Here is a 15,448-nt window from a genome sequence, read left to right on the forward strand (position 1 = left end):
ATGATTCAGGAATCACATCACTGAACCTGTTGCCATCAGCATGGAGGGAAAAGGGGATGGGCCCTGCCCAAGTCATTTCAGGGCTCCTGGTACCCTTTCAGACTTTTTTTTTTTAAATAGTACCTGTGATCAGGGAGTTGTCCGATTGTTTCTGTGCGGAGAGTGAAAAAATGTAAAAAAAAAAAAAACAAACCCCACAAAAAACCCAAAACCGAAAAGAGAAACCGCCAGCTAGCTACTAACCAACCCCACTCCACGCATGCATCTCATGCTCCTGGACTCACCCTCGTGCGAGGGACGATGTTGAGCTCCAGTTTTTGATCCACCAGACTGGCGCCTGCCTCCGATAAATAGCCCTGGTTCAAAACAAGACAGTCTCTTCCAAAGCAGCAAGGGCAGCACAGCTTCTGTAGCCATTTGGTCCACTTGGGGTTCAGCTGGCCATACGGCTCCTCGGTTTTAGGTTTAAATACACCAATAATTTTCTGTTGTCAAAAAGAAAAATATAAAAAAGGGATATTTAATTACAGTGACAAACCAGCCCCATGTAAAACATTTCACTAAGTGTACGCTGTTTCCATGCTCACAGGGATAACTTCCCCATTTAATAGACAGAACTTCATCTCATTCAGTAACACATTGAAAGCTTCTGTCCAGGACTGAAGAATCAAAGATTTCTTTTTCTTTTGCAACAAAATACTGCTGGAGATTACATAAGAGAATTTTCAGTTATAAATGAATACAAAATGACAGAGACAGACAGGCAGAAAGAATAAGAAAGTGTGGCATGACCGGTGCTAAAGGAAAAGCATGTAATGGAATAAAATGAAGTTTCAAAGGGGAAATCCCAGGCCGCACTGGTGGCTCAGCAGCGCTACTGTGCACCGCTATAAGGAGGAGACAGCATTCTCTTCCAGGTCAGCAGCACAGTCAGCGCTCACATCCCCTAGCAGGAGGAAGGAGTCTCAGTCATGTAGTGACCGGATTCAGGGTTCATGATTACCTGGAAGGAGCCCTGGTGCATGGCCCGGAGTCAAGGACCATCACTACATGACAAGACATTGAGGAGGGGGGACATAAAACAGGGAAGAACCCGGGGTAGTGGAAAATGAAGGTTCATGGTGCTATATTCAGCTTGGATTCCCACTGAACTGAAACTACAAAAAGAGCAGGAGGAAACTGTTGGATCAAAAAAAAAAAAACCCCACAGAAAATAAATAAATAAAATAAGGTGGGTTGGGGGAGGAAGGCTCCGGCACAGTTTATTATGCCGCTTTCACAATGAATTCCAGCACACACTGCCAGGCAGGCTCAGGGAAAATTCACAGGGATGTGGTGAGAAAGGAGGGGCCTTGGAACAGCAGAGGTCTCAGTCCAGGGTCAATGCTCTCCCTGAATTCATGTACCGACAGCAGTCTCAGAGCTGCTTGTATCGAAGGGCGCAGCGTGGGAATGGTACATATCCCATACGTACTAGGACAGTGTTTCCCAGCTCTCTTCTGGAAGAACACCTAACCACTCTGGTTTTCAGGGTACCGTAATGAATATGCATGAGATATCTGCATACAGTGGAGACCCAGTACATGCAAAATGTCTCTCATGTGTACTCACTAGGGCTGTAGGTGTGCCTCCAGGAGAGGGCTGGGGAACACTGTATTGGTGAAACAACGCAAACCAAAATACCCATCCCATGCGATCTGACTTGTTAGGCAGGCCTTTCTCCCCTTTCTGCTTTAGTATGAAAGTGAAATCTAAAGCAGCATGAGTTTCCTACAAAGCTGTTTCCTAAATGCTGCAATACATTCTAACTGTGGCGACATCACAAGCTATAAGTATTTTACCAGCCCTGACATTATGTCCACAAACAAAAGTGTGGAATCTCTTCCGTGCTTCTATCACAATGTAAAGCTTATAAAACCTACAAGGAAACTGTTAGGACTGCTGGTTCAGAAGTTACGCCCAGATTTAAGCATAGGAAACTGCTTCCAGAGCACAGCTCCTGCCGCCCTGCCTTCCATCCAGGCCTGCTACTGCCACAGCGGCAGCTCCTCCTTTGAGAAAGCTCAGCGCAGGGCCTGCCAGCCCTCACGTGCTGACAGGCCCTGCGGCACCCCACGCCTCTTTCCTGCAATGGCTTCCTGTTGACCATGGAAACCCAAGCAAGGGGGCAGGGTGCCGCAGGGCCTGTCAGCACACGAGGGCCCACACTGACGTTTTTTCATAGAGGTGATGCTTCCGTGTGGCCAGGCTGCTTTACAGAACCAGCAGTAAAGGTGTCTGGAGATGCCAGGAGAGATGAGGATCTGAGCAAGGGTCGTGGGGGGGGGGATCATTTCATATCTCTAATGACTTCCACGACAGCCCCTCCCCCACCTTCCAATTATTGAGGAGACCTCCCGCCACTGCCTGTGGGCACCCCCTTTTTAAATCCAGCCCTGTAGAGAAGCTGGAAGTGGGGACTGTAGAAAAACAAAATGGCTCTTTTCCTGTTCTACTTCTCAAACTGTGAGAGCTGCAACCTGCTAAAAAAAATAAAAATAATACCAAAAAGAGAGAGAGTCTACACTTGTTCTTTCTTTGATTTAAAGTTTTTGAATTATTAAGGGAAGCTCTGATGAGACTTCACCTTCATGTCTCCTTATCCAATTTAGTATAGCCAGTTTTGGGTCAGTCTTCTGTTGGCACTATAGAGGATGCTTTTCCCTCGGTCAGGAAGATGGACAGAGGAATGCACTGGGCTACATCTGCAGCACTGAATTCCTCTTTTACAGCTCCATGCAGAGGAATGTGAGGAACCAGCCATCCAAGATGACCGCATGGCTCTGTTGCAGCTGATAGCCAACAGAAACATGCAATCCTACATACTGGGCGCATGGTTACAAGCACACAAAGTGGTGATAATTCAATGCAGGGACATGCAGTTTTCTGTGTAATTGATATTCCAGGAAGTGATTTATGCAGGCCCCTGCCCACACCCTCTAGGCTAGAGACTGATGGACCTGACCTTTGGAGCAGATGGACTGGTCAGCTCTGCTTTGACATTATCAGCTCAGTCTTTGCGGAATGTATCATTGCTGGACTTAACAATTAAAGTCCAATCTTTTGTAATGAGTTCCTTCATGTGGAGAAGGAAAAAAAGTCCTCTGAAATCCTTCTGAAGAATCACAAACACCTCAAATCTCCCTCAGGAAACTAGGTTAAAAGGCTGGCTTTTTAAACGACTCCCTGATGCTTTCTGGCACCAGTAGGGCTGATGACAGATGAGGGATGCGATACAATGCAGGACCACATAAGGTCAAGGTGCTTTGGGATGGAACCCGCCAAATCTCATCCTGTAGAAATTCAGCCATTTGGCAGCTAGAAAAGACCCCAGTACAAGCAGCAAAATCCCTCTGTTCCAAATGTTCAGAAAACTGAGTCAATAACCCTGATGCCTACTCTAGGAATCCATAACATTGTCAATTAGCTTGCTTAGCAAGTGACTGGGCAGGATTCTATCCCGCTTTCAAAAAATGTCTTCGATGCACGCTGACGTGCAGGAGAGGAAAACCTAAGCACAAATAACGTTCCCAACACTTCCTCAGCTTAACATTCATCATGAAATCACGAGGACAGCAAACAGTCCTCGAGATGCCAAAAATGTGCCTCATCATCCCATGGACAAGAAGCAGCTCCCTGTATTAACAGCTCTTAAAGCACATACGTAGGGCTTACAAAAGGGAGGAATTGTTATTTTGTAAGTTGCCGGGGATGGGGTGGTTTCCAGTTTTCAGAATCCTGCGACTGCTGGCATTACACTGCTGCAGCTACCAGCAAAAAAAGGAAGTCAGCTTTGCTGGCAGCTCCGAGCCCACCGGGATCACAGCCTTGAGGAATGAAAAGCCCTGCACGTCATCAACCCTACCCATCACTTCTGATTCATAGGGAAATCAATAAGCGAGCTGTCCGATCACAGCCCTTGAAAGTAGATCCAAAATTATTAACCTTTACAGGAACCCCACGTCTTCCTCTTACCTTTTGTTTAGAAATATCTAGCAATGAAAACACTTGAAGCACTTTCTATTTTATAAAGTTGCAAAAGGGAAGGTAAAGAAGCTTTAAGTCTTTCTTGCCTTTACACGTTTCAGGTTTTATTTGACAATATTTTTCAATAAGCACAGACTGGGGAAAGTCCTTTATGTCTCAATATTACTTCAAAAATCCGGCTTCTCCTTTCTAACTTTAGGATATTACTGTAAACGCTGAGAATTTCTCACTCATTAGGCAAATGTTGCAAGAGTCTTATGCACCGCACACGATTTACACAAAGTGAGAGCTGAGATGTAAGACATCTCGAGTGGGCCGACCCGATGGCTCAGAGGCAGCGCTATGGGCTGCCAGGTGGTTCTGCTCCTGCTTCTTGGCTCACAGAGCTGGAGATGCGGCAGAGAAAGCATTCACAGCGTCGTGCAATAGCGACACCCGCTCGCTGGCATTGCTGGGAGCTCCACTGGAAACGTGGTTTGGGCTCCTCAGCCCGAGGCCTGCTGCTGGGTTGGCTGGGCTAGAGGAGAGAAGGATTACAAATGGAAACAATCCCGTGCCCCAGCCGCACGCTCCTCTCCCAGGGTGGCTGTGACGGAAGGCTTAAATGTGCAGCAGGCAGAGGAAGGGTCAGTTCCAATGAAGCTGGAAACCACCGGGCCAAAATAATAATAAAAATATATGTCTGCCTGGATTATATTCTAAATCACAAACCTTATCTGCTTACAGTATTCCAAAGACTCCTACATTAATGGACCTAGCAATTTCACTCTGATGATGCCTCTGACAGTGTTTAAAAAAAAAAAAAAAATCTTTTGTTTGCTGCTGACTAGGGCGTTTCTTTTCTTCTATTCCATTTTTGAATGTTTTGATTCTTATTCTACAAATTACAAAGAAATGAACAGAAGGTGGAGTTCAAAGGGTGAAGCTGCAGAGCCGCCTCCTCCAGCCACAGCAGAATTCAATAATCTTGCAAGCACAAAGCAGCCTTTAAGGACTCATGGCATGGGGGCTGCTTTTCCCACATCAGTCCCATTTAAAACATGCACACAACCCACAAGCTCGTCAGCTTAAAGCATACTGTGCAGAAAGCCTCGTCACAAAGTCCGGGATGAATACAAATCTACCAACTGCCTCCAGCAACTGCTAACCAAATCACAGACAGCCCCCTCACAGCTCAACTGCAAGGAGGGCGAGAAAAGGGGGAAGTTGAGAAAGTTCACCAAATGCTAACAGCGGCAGGATGGACAACCAGACATTGCTCTCCAACCTCGTGAGTTAACCAGGCCACGGTTTATCAATATCACCATCGGGAACCCAAGCCAAGCGTGCAAATTAAGAACCAACATGCCTCCTTCCCAATCTAGCAGCAGTCTACTTACCACCCCCAACCATCAATAGCACGCCGGGATCCTAGTTACCCAGCCTGTCCTCTACGTGAGACTACCAGCCAGCTGGGCAATAAAACCTGTACCCGCTGCGTACTGCTCGGTATTTCCATAGAACATTCAACAAGCAGTAATGCCCACCTTCTGTGATCAGCTAAAGATCTCCCTGCCATGACATTGCTTCTGGAATTCACTAAGCAGTCTCCACTGGGACAGCCCTGTTCAGGACCCAGGGGAAACCTCCTCACTGAGAACTGGACCTGATTGGTTCCTGCTAGATGTACGCCATTTATGACATCACAGCCAACTGGAACCAATCAGATCCAATGCATGCGAGTCTTGCCAACATGACTGCCCCCCGGAGGTTTACAGGAACTAGTGGAGAAGGTTAAAAAATTCAATTTTCAACATCCCCACAGCCTGCAGGTCTGTAAGTTCATCTTCAAAGAGGAACTCCCCAACGGACATACAAAGTCCGCAGATATGCAACTGCTATTTGTGCGGATTGTATCAGAGGGGGGAATTACAAACGGAGATTTCTATCTCAAATCTCTGCACGAACCTTGTAGTGGAGGGAAAGACAGCACGTATGCTTTTACCCACAGTGAGACTGGGCAATTTTGAAAAGCCTCTTTTACATGGGTAAATATGGATTTATTGGTATAAAACCTTTTCATGATTGTACCTCTTACTATACAGGATGAGTGTTACCACTTGTTGCGTGGGTGTCTGAAATGCTACACAAAAGCTATTAACTCTTGCTCAGAAAATTCAAACCACAGAGATCCTTATCTATGCCGGCTCTTGCTCAAAATGTGTCTACAGCATTAGCAGCATCTGGAAAATGCATCAGTCCCCTCCCCTCAGATCAGCCTGAATCAGAGTCTGGGACAAAGCTTTAAAAGTGTCAGGGTACAAAAAACACCAAACTTTGGAGGGAAGGAGGACATCTCTCTAACCCAGATGATTAAGGGATTAGCATGTGTTTATACAGGAATCTTACATCTGCATATGTGGCTTACATAGACAGAGTGAGCATGCCTCTGGAGCATACAGGTAAAAAAGAGATGCAAAAGTATCCACTCAGCTAGAAAACATCTAAATGCCCAAAGTCACTATCTACATGCAGGGCTGAATAATAAATGGGAGCCACCACTGCAAACAGAAATGTGCTCAGAGGCTGGAAGAAGGATTTGCATTCCAAATCACTGGCAAGCTAAAATAAATAGCTCTTCTTAAGTGACATCCAGATAAGAGGCCGCTGGCATGTGGCTGGATGCTAGGGCTATGTCCTGAAAGGACATAATAAAACTAGGTTACTACTAGTGTAAGGACTCCTCAAAAATTACAGGGTTAAAAAAAAAAAAAAACCCGGCATTTATTCACTCTCCAGACGTGCCCTTTTCTTACTGGCTGAAAGTATGCACACTGTTAAAAGTACATGTACAAAGGCTGGGCAACTTTCAGAAAATTGATTTCCACGTGTAAATATATTTTTACCCACATGCAGAAATTTGCTTTCTTTATGAGTCCTATGGCAAAATCTTTTTTTTAAAATGCTACTTTATGTTCAATGAAAGTTGTTATGGGACAGTTTTTAGTGGGATACTTGGGGTAAACCCTAAGGAAAACTAAGTCCATCCCTAAATGGTCCAAAAAGTCAGCACAAAGGAGGTACATGGAGTGTGAATAACAGTAACCAAAACACACAAATGGAGCAAATTCTATATAGAGAGATATTACAAGTTGAGTAATTCCATAAAGGAGATGGATAGGAGAAAAAGGAGTTAATTTTTACACTAGTCAACCACCACAGTAATGCTATTTAAGGTAACTCTTGCTGCAAAGTAATTATTCTGCACCACTGTGCAAAATGCAAATTTCAGAACAGTTAAATGAAACAGACACTTGCACACAGATCATCCCAGATCCGATCACGAGAAACATTTCCAGCCTAGCATGATGTGACTTTTACGAATCTGCGCTCTCAGGCTGTGCTGATGCTCTCGGTCCAGCGGTATACGTTGTCTGTCATGTAATTAAGCCATGTTCAGATATTCTTTGACGGCAACGCTGAAAAGCATTTTCTCCTTTTAATTCTGTGATGCATCCACCCTGCTGGCGTCTCTCCTCTGTAGGTAGGGCAAGGTAAACCATGGGTCTTGAAACTTGGCAGGCAGCGGCTCTAGTGCCCTGAGCTCTCCGTGTTCAGCATGTTTGTTCAGAACACCAAAGTGGGCGAGAAGCTACAGAAGTGGCTCTTTCAGCATGAAACGAGAAAGAGGCAAAAAGCAAGGAATCGCCAGGGAACATGCCTACAATACACCTGCAGGACGGTGGAAGCAAGCGTCTCTCTACACAGAGGCCTCCTGCGGCTCAGGGAAAGGTGCCCATTCACATGGTGCAGCACGCCTGCGAGATTCCCAGTGACCAAGGGAAGGCTCTGCACTATCAGCACCCGGGTTAGACAGTGTGAGATAAACCAAGGAGAGACGAGAAAGAACAAGACTGGTCTGCAGGGAAGGTTTGGTTCCTCCCATGGCACTTCAATTGCTCGCCTTTTTCAGGTCAATTCTTTTGTCAGACCAAATCAACATTTAAATAACTACAACCACAACTGTACCTTTCTGGCAGTCACTTATGTATTTGGTCTGCCAAGTAAATAAATGTGAGCTCCACTTGGCGGCTGATCTGAACTCACCCATAAAAGTTTTCTGGCTATCCACAATGAATATGCATAAGAGATATTTGTATATAATAAAGGCAATGCATGCAAATATCTCTTCTTTATTTTTATTGAATCTTTCACATTATACATGAGAAAAAAAAAACAGAAGGAAAATACATGTGCAATACCAGCAACATATTAGGAAAAACAAACAAGAAAAAAAATATACTCAAATCCAAGTCCATATTAATGGGGCTTACAGGAACAGAAATAAAAGGAAAAAAAAAAGTCGGCATAGTGAGTCCCAAGGCTCATAAATACATTTATTTTGTTTCCATATACACTCAACAGAAGTTTTATCAGCTATAAAGGTCTCAAGATGTAACGGATCTGTAACGACATACTGGTTACCTAGAAGAATGACAATACATTTGCAAGGAAATTTTAAGAAGTAAGATGCACCCAAAGAGATAACCCATATCTTTAATTGCAAAAAGGCTCTCCTAGGTAATTAAACCTCCCTAGATACAGCAGGGAATATCTGGACCATATGCCCACAAAAAGTGACATTCCTATTTTTAAAAAATTGTCTAAGGATGAGTTCTCTGTCCTGTTCTATTAGAAATAAAAACAACCAAAGTAGCCCTAGCAGAGATGTTTTCCACTGAATCCTGAAGAAGAACAGTTTATTTATTTTATTTATTTAAAGATTTTTTTATATACCGGGGCACGTTAAAAACATCACCCCGGTTCACATTGTAAGGTAACATAGCAACAAGCTTTACAATAGTTTAATGTCAATGCATCACAGAATTTAATGTCAGTTAGATTAATACTATCAGAAGGAATTAAAGATTCTATGCTCCCCCTTCCTTCTCTCTTCTCCCTTGAACTCAGGAACATAACATTTAGACAAGGATATAACCTTATCAGGTAGTATCTGTAAATTTTCCCCAGTATATTTTTTAAACAATTCTACAGCTGATCACAGATGAGACCTAGGAAAATCCACTAACCACAGATTCTTAGCTCTAAAATTATTCTCCAACAAATCTAGTTTATTATGAATCATTAAAGAATCTTTCAAATTAGCTACTGTCGAAGTCTGCAACACCGTAACCCTATCTGAAACAGATGTCAGATTTTTTACCACCATATTAATTTTACTATCCAGTTCAGATAGTTTAGCATTGGTTCCAGAGAAATTACACAACTGTCTTACTGTAGGAGGTCAGCGATAGTTCAGTGTGGGAAACAAACTTTCCAGATGTCTTTTAACGTAAACTCCTTAGGTTCAGGAGAAGAATCCAGAGATGGTGAAGATGCTAAAGCTGATGATAGCGCAACAGCCGACGGAATAGGGACTGAAGCAACAGTCCCTATACTTGCATTACCAGATAGACAAACCATCAGTCCTCTCTTCTGGGAGTACAGGTGTTTCAGAGTTAACTGTAATACTCATTGTCTAAACTTAAACTCCCCCCAATACAGAACCCATGGGTGGGAGGAGGCAACAACTTCCTTAGTCCCTGGAGAAGAGGTTGTCACAGGGGGAGGTGGAGGAGTAGGAGCTCCGGAACTTAAATGGCTTCACCAGACACATTATCAAGTTCCAAAGAAACAGGCCCACTCGAACGAAAGAAGTGGCTATCTAAAAGGCCATTTACCAGAGTAGAGGCGGCAACAGGAGTCCCGGTCTTCCCCTCTCTCTTCTTTCCCATATCAAAAGGTGGTAAAAGAGAGATATAATGAGCACGCCCCTTAGGTACACAGCTTTGGTACACCTCCGGCCGCTAGATGAAATAGGACTCCAGCAGGACCCAAGCCCGGGTAGTCTACTGCAGTGCCTGGATGGATGCCGGGACTCACGCTGAAGACAGGCTCGATAAACGTCACTGGCCGCCAGATGAAATAGGGCTTCAGCAGGACCCAAGCCCGGGTAGTCTAGTGAAGTGCCTGAATGGATGCAGAGATGCACGGTGAAGACAGCCCCCCCCCCCCCCCAATATATCTTATGCATATTCACTGGGGATATCCAGAAAACCAGATTGGCCAATGTGTCTCAAGGATTGGGGCTGAGCACCACTAAGAGCAAGTACATCTGATATGTGCACATCTTGTTTTATTATTTATATGATCATCTCTATTGTACCTTGCTTAGAGTACATTTTTTTATACATTGTCAAATGAGCTTTAACAAATAAAATAAATATCTCAAGACCTGCTTTGCTAAACTTATTTTCCTCCCCATAAACACAGAATGACAAAAAAGTCTTAGTAAATAAGGCTCCCAATGTGGACCAACCCAGTCCTGGAAGCACACCCAACCAGTCATTTTTTCAAGATAGCTGCAAATGCACAAGATCAATTTGCATGCACTACAGACTCAGTGCAAATCCACTGTGTGAAGCCTCACAACTCCTAAACTGCCCAGATTCCTCTGCTAAGAAGTTGTAGCCTTGTGCAATCCTGGGATACTCTGCAGAGAGCAATGCTAACTGCTGGAAGAAAAACCGGAAACCAGCAAAAGTCCCCAAGACAATACGAAATACCTGTAACCTTGAACACACACACAAATCAATAAACACTGGTGGCTAATGAACTCGTAAAAAATATTCCTGGCAAACAGTACAGCTGCAATGTATCTTAATATCTGTTATCAATTCAAAGAGTCCCTAATACGTAAAGAAAACTTCATACATCACCTACCATCCTCTGCAAAAAGTATTTACTTAAATCCTCAATGCCACAGGCTTCCATTTTGTGCCTTCAGTGATTTCATTTTAGGTTTCAATACTCAATTAGATCCAACACATTGCAGCATCATGATGACAGTTTCATAATATTGACGGCAGAAAAAGAATGGTCCATTTGGTATGCCTGGCAATTTGCTTATGGTAGTAAGTGCTGCTCCACGCAGGTTACCCCCATGCAGAAATGTTACACCATCCCGTTCTTTAAGTCTTTAGGGATCCGCAGTGTTTGTCCCATGCCCTTTTGAATTCATTAACTGTTCTCGTCTTCACCACCTCTTCTGGGAGGGAATTCCAGGCATCCACCTGTGAAGAAATATTTCCTGATACTGGTTCTGAATCATCCCCCCCTGGAACTTCATTTCGTGATACCTAATTCTACTATTTTCTTTCCAACAGAAAAGGTTTGAAGTTTGTGCATCGTTGATACCTGTCAGATATCTGAAGATATCAAATCTCCCCTGCATCTCCTCTCCTCCAGGTTATACACATTTAGATCCTTCAGGTCTTCTGAAAAATTTACCCCACACCATTTTGGTCGCCTTCCTCTAGACTGCCTCCATCCTGTCTCTATTCTTTTTGAGATACGGTCTCCAGAACTGAACACAGTACTCCAGGTGAGGCCTCACTGATGATCTGCATAAGGACATTATCACTTCCCTTTTTCTGCTAGTTCTACCTCTCTCTATGCAGCCCAGCATCTTTCTGGCTTTAGCTACTGCCTTGTCACATTGCTTTGCCAACTTCAGATTGCCAGACAATCACCCCAAGATCCTCTCCTGATCTGTGCATGACAGTATTTCGCCCCCCCCTAATCACATACACCTCTGGGATCTCCACACGCCAGGTGCATGACTCTGCACTTCTTGGCACTGAATGTTGCCAAATCTTTGACTTCTCTTCAATTTTTCTAAATCATTTTTCATTCTCTCTACTCCTTCAGATGTATCCACTCTGTTGTAGATCTTAGTGTCATCCACAATAAGGCAAAACGTTTCCTTCTAACCCCTCCGCAATGTTGCTCATAAAGAAAGAACAGAACCAGTCCCAAAACCAATTCTTGAGGCACTCCACTTAACACCATTCACCATTGTTTCCTGTCAGTTAATCAGGTAGTAATCTACTCTACCACCTTGGTGTCCACAACCAAGCTTCTCATTTTATTCACGAGCCTCCTATGTGGGACCATATCGAAAGCTTTGCTGAAATCCAAGTAAATTACAATCTAGCCCTCTTCCTTGATCCAGTTTTTTCATCACCCAATCAAAAAAGTCAATCAAATTTTTCTGGCAGAACCTTCCACTGGAGAATTTGTTTAAGAGTTTTTATATACCGTCATTAAGTTATTCACCATCATAACGGTTTACAATAGGGCACCAGTAAAAAATATGGGTCGTACATTACATAGGTGGTGCCAATAGTATTCGGTAACAATAAGGCGTTTATTAGGGGGATTAAGTGTTTCATAGCAATATGTCCTGAAGGTTGCCTACAGTTAAAAAAATGTTGAAATAATTCAGTAAGGATTTATACAATTAGGCATTCGGTGCTTTATTCCGCATAACTTTTACTTCATTGCCCGCATCAGTTTTCTTTCTTGAAGGCTTGTATGTAAAGCCAGGTTTTGAGCTGTGTTTTGAAAAGTTTATGATTTGCTCTGGAGTCTAAGGTCAAGGGGCATGGAGTTCCATAATATGGGACCGGCTAGAGACAGAGCTCGCTCCCTCACTTGGGTCAGTCTTGTGGTTTTCACAGAAGGGATGGGAAGGAGTGCTCTGTTTGCTGACCTTAAATTTCTGTGTGGGACATGTACTCTAAGTGCTGTGTTCAGCCATTCTGCTTTATCGTCGTGGATAAGTTTGTGTATTAGGCACAGTGCTTTGAACTGTATTCTTTGTTCTATGGGAAGCCAATGTAGGGTGGCGAGCGTATCTGTTATGTGATCTCTTGTTTTTTCCAGTGAGAATTCTTGCAGCAGCATTTTGTAAAATCTGTAGAGGTCTTACTGTAGTGTTAGGTAGGCCTAGTAGCAAGGCATTACAATAGTCTGTGCTGGCGAAAATCAGCGATTGAAGCACAGTACGGAAATGTGGTAATGATAGTAATGGTTTGAGTTTTCTTAGTATCATGAGTTTAGCATATCCTTCCTTAACCTTTATTGATATGTGTTGTTTGAGGCTTAGTTCATGTCAATTATTACTCAGAGATTGCGAACTTTCTTTGCCAAGTCAATTTGTTGGTTGTTATTGAGAAATATTGGGGTTTGTGTAATGTTCATGCTTTTCCTAAGTGTATAAATTCGGTTTTATCAATGTTGATTATTAGCTCCATTTGGTTTAGAAGTTGTTTTATTATTTCAAGATACATCATGGCTAGGCCTATTGTTTTTTCAATAGTTTCATCGATTGGTAAGATTAACTGGATGTCGTCAGCGTAGATGTAGTGTATGATTCCAAGTCCAGCGAGGAGATGGCATAGTGGCAGAAGATATATGTTAAACAGCGTTGCAGATAGTGCTGACCCTTGTGGGACTCCAGTTTTCAAGGTAATCTTGTCGGATAGCGTGTTTTTAATTTGAACTTGAAATGTTCTGTTATTTAGATATGATTTAAACCATTTGATTGTTTTGTCTTGCAGACCTATTTCTTCGAGCCTTTTGATTAGTATTATGTGATTCAGTGTGTCAAAAGCTGCAGATAAATCTAATAATATCAGAATATATTGTTTACCGTTATCGAACCATCTTAGTATATTATCCGTTAGCGCGAGTAGGAGTGTTTCAGTACTATAGTGCTTACGGAAACCGTGCTGGGATGGGTAAAGGATATTGTTATTATCTAAGTGCTCAGATAACTGCGTTTGTACTGTTTTTTCAATTAATTTGGCCATTAGAGGTAAGTTTGACACTGGTATGTAGTTTGCTAGTATTTGGGGGTCCATGTTTTTCTTTTTGATTGTTGGTTTGATGATTGCCCCTTTCAGTGTGTCTGGCACGTGTCCTTCTTCTAGGGAGTAGTTTATAATTTTTGTGAAAGTAGGCACGGTGATTTCAGTAAGCTTTTTGATTTCTACTATGGGTAGTGAGTCTATTTGGTGTGGGGCAGGATTTAGTTTCTTGATCATGTTCTCAACCTGATAGTCTGTTATTTTGACAAATTCGGACCATGGTGTCACATCTCTTTTACACATTTTAATCTCTTGTTTGGGTGTCTTAGGTATTTTGTTTCTCAGGGTCTCAATTTTGTCATTGAAGAATCTCGCTATTTCATTGCATCTGTTTTCGGGTATATTCTCTGGTGAGTTTGCGTTGTCTTTAGTAAGATTATCAACTATTCTGAATAGGGTTCTGGGGTTATTCAAGTGTTTCTCTAACTTTGTGCTAAAGTAAGTTTTTTTGGCTTCGAGGATTGGTTTTTTGTAAAAGGCTAGTTGTTTTCGATATTGTGTCAGATGGTCGACCGATTTGTGATTTTGCCATATTTTCTCTATTTTCCTAAGTTTTTGTTTTAGTTCCTTAATTTGTTTCGTGTACCATGGGTTTTTTTGTTTTGGTTCTTTTGCGATTATGGTTTTTTGCGGGTTTATGTTATCCACTAACTTTCTAGTCAGGTTGATCCAGGCTGTTGTTGCTGTAGTACAGTCAGGGTGATTAAAAGATTTAAGTTCATCTTGTAGTTTGTCTTTTAGCGTTTCAGTGTTAAAAGGGGGGCCTCGGGTCCATCAACCCACCAGACTGTACAGAGTTTACCATCCTTTCCTTCAGCAGAGTCTCCATTAATTTTCCCACCACCAAGACAAGGCTAACCAGCCTGTAGTTTCCAGCCTCCTCTCAGCTACCACTCTTGCGAAGTGGGACCACAACTTCTCTTCTCCAATCACGTGGCACCACTCCCATTTCCAAGGATCTATTTAACAGGTCTTTCAGCGGACCAACCAAAACATCTCTGAGCTCCCTCAAGGTCCTGGGATGTACCTCATCTGGCCCCCATGGCCTTGTGCACTTTCAGATTTCTTAGCTCTTTCCATACATTCTCTTCTGAAAATGGGGGTGCATCTACTCCACTCCCATCCACAGTCTTGTCAGATAGCAACAATCCTTCTCCAGGGTCTTCTTTAGTGAACACCAAACTTCTTTCTTTCTCCGATATATCTGAAAAATGTTGTTACCTCGCTTTACCTCTTTGGCAATCCTTTCTTCATATTGTCCTTTTGCTTTCCTGATTTCTCTCTTCATCTCTCTCAGTTTCACCAGATATTCTACCTGTATTACTCTTTTTGGGATCATGTATACTTACTAAAAGCTGTTCTTTTTGCCCTTTTTTTTTTCAGCCACCTCCTTTGAGAACCAGATCAGTTTCTTTGGTTTACTTTTCTAATGTATAGATTTGTTACCTTTGTAATAGCTTCTTTTAATTTGGCCCACTGTTCCACATCACCCTTTGTCTCCCAGTCTTCTAGTTCTTCCTCTAGGAGCATCTCCATTTCAACAAAGTCCGTATTTTTGAAATTCGAAACTCAGGTCTTCGTGCAACTTTCTCATATATTATTTGGTATCATACCGCTTGATCACTGGTGCTCAGATGGGCACCTACTCGGATATTAGAGACATTATCCCC

At 42.8% G+C, this 15,448-nt stretch overlaps 1 protein-coding gene across 1 annotated transcript in view; it reads right to left on the reverse strand.

Moving 5' to 3' along the window:
• PI4K2A (phosphatidylinositol 4-kinase type 2 alpha) overlaps positions 1-15,448 on the reverse strand; it is a 52,509-nt gene that overhangs the window by 29,562 nt on the left and 7,499 nt on the right. Inside the window, exon 2 of the mRNA XM_029610145.1 lies at positions 285-485. Coding sequence (XP_029466005.1) covers positions 285-485 — 201 coding nt within the window. The remainder of the gene's footprint in view (positions 1-284; positions 486-15,448) is intronic.

Source organism: Rhinatrema bivittatum, chromosome 7 (genome assembly GCF_901001135.1).
Source record: "Rhinatrema bivittatum chromosome 7, aRhiBiv1.1, whole genome shotgun sequence".
NCBI lineage: Eukaryota > Metazoa > Chordata > Amphibia > Gymnophiona > Rhinatrematidae > Rhinatrema > Rhinatrema bivittatum.